This window comes from Eimeria mitis, genomic scaffold (genome assembly GCF_000499745.2).
Source record: "Eimeria mitis Houghton genomic scaffold, Emh_scaff479, whole genome shotgun sequence".
Taxonomy (NCBI): Eukaryota; Apicomplexa; class Conoidasida; order Eucoccidiorida; family Eimeriidae; genus Eimeria; species Eimeria mitis.
Window position 1 is genome coordinate 10455 of NW_013573089.1, and position 922 is coordinate 11376.

General features: G+C 64.4%; 2 protein-coding genes across 2 annotated transcripts in view; one reads left to right on the top strand and one right to left on the bottom strand.

Annotated features, from left to right (window-relative positions):
• The window catches only part of EMH_0013630 (uncharacterized protein), a gene marked incomplete at both ends in the record, with an annotated part of 1734 nt that extends 1356 nt beyond the window's left edge, over positions 1–378 (bottom strand). The window contains one exon of the mRNA XM_013499885.1: positions 1–378. Coding sequence (XP_013355339.1) covers positions 1–378 — 378 coding nt within the window.
• Positions 379–632: 254 nt separating this feature from the next.
• EMH_0013640 (uncharacterized protein) overlaps positions 633–922 on the top strand; it is a gene marked incomplete at both ends in the record, with an annotated part of 1468 nt that continues 1178 nt past the window's right edge. Inside the window, one exon of the mRNA XM_013499886.1 lies at positions 633–919. Within this exon, the coding sequence (XP_013355340.1) occupies positions 633–919 (287 nt within the window). The remainder of the gene's footprint in view (positions 920–922) is intronic.

Here is a 922-nt window from a genome sequence, read left to right on the forward strand (position 1 = left end):
TGCTGCTGCTGCTGCTGCTGCTGCTGCTGAGGGAACCCCTGCTGCAGTTGTTGAAGCGAGTGTGTTTGCTGCAGTACCCCACAAGGCAGGGGCGAGAGCTACTGCTGCTTCCTCTGCTGCTGCTGCTGCTGCAGCGTATTCTGGGGCCCCTGTACTATCTGCTGCTGCAGAGGCTTGGCGCAGCAGCGCAGCAGCAGCAACGCTGCTGCGGAAAGCAGCACTCAACAGGGGAGCAGGCAGCTGCACGCGATGTCTCCCGCCGGGGCCCCTCTCCTGCTTGCGTGTCTCAGCAGCGAGGGTACCACCAGGGGGGGCCTCCCCTCCCCCCGCCTGTGTGGGGGCCCCCACTGTGCGCAGGGGGGGGCCCCCCGAGGGCATCCAAGGGAGCTGCAGCAGGGGGCCCCCCGCAGCTTTGGGGTATCTGTAGAGCAGCAGCAGACGCGTCAAAGAGGGTACAGGGTCTTGCGGCTGGCCCCAGAAGGGGAGGGGCCCCGGGTACAGGGCCTCGAGGGGGCCCCCCCCCCCAGGGCGAGCAGCAGCCTGCAGCTCTCTGTATGCATGCAGGTGAGAGAGGTAAGGAGAGAAGTCTAGACGGGAGAGACAGAAGACACGCTGCAGCTCCTGCAGAAAGAATGTGCATGCGGTCTCCGTGTCACCCGGGCGCAGCAAACTGCTGCCAGCAGCAGCAGCAGCAGCAGCAGCAACAGCAGCAGCAGGAGCAGCAGCTGTTGCTGCCGCAGATACACGCTGCAGATCCTCCAAATGACTGCAGCAAATACAGAGACGCAGCTGCAGCAGGAAACACTCAGCTGCAGCAGTGTCCGCTGCAGCAGATACAGCAGCAGCAGCAGCGCGAGCAGCAACAGCAGCAGCAACAGCAGCAGCAACAGCAGCAGCAACAGCAGCAGCAGCAGCAGCAGCA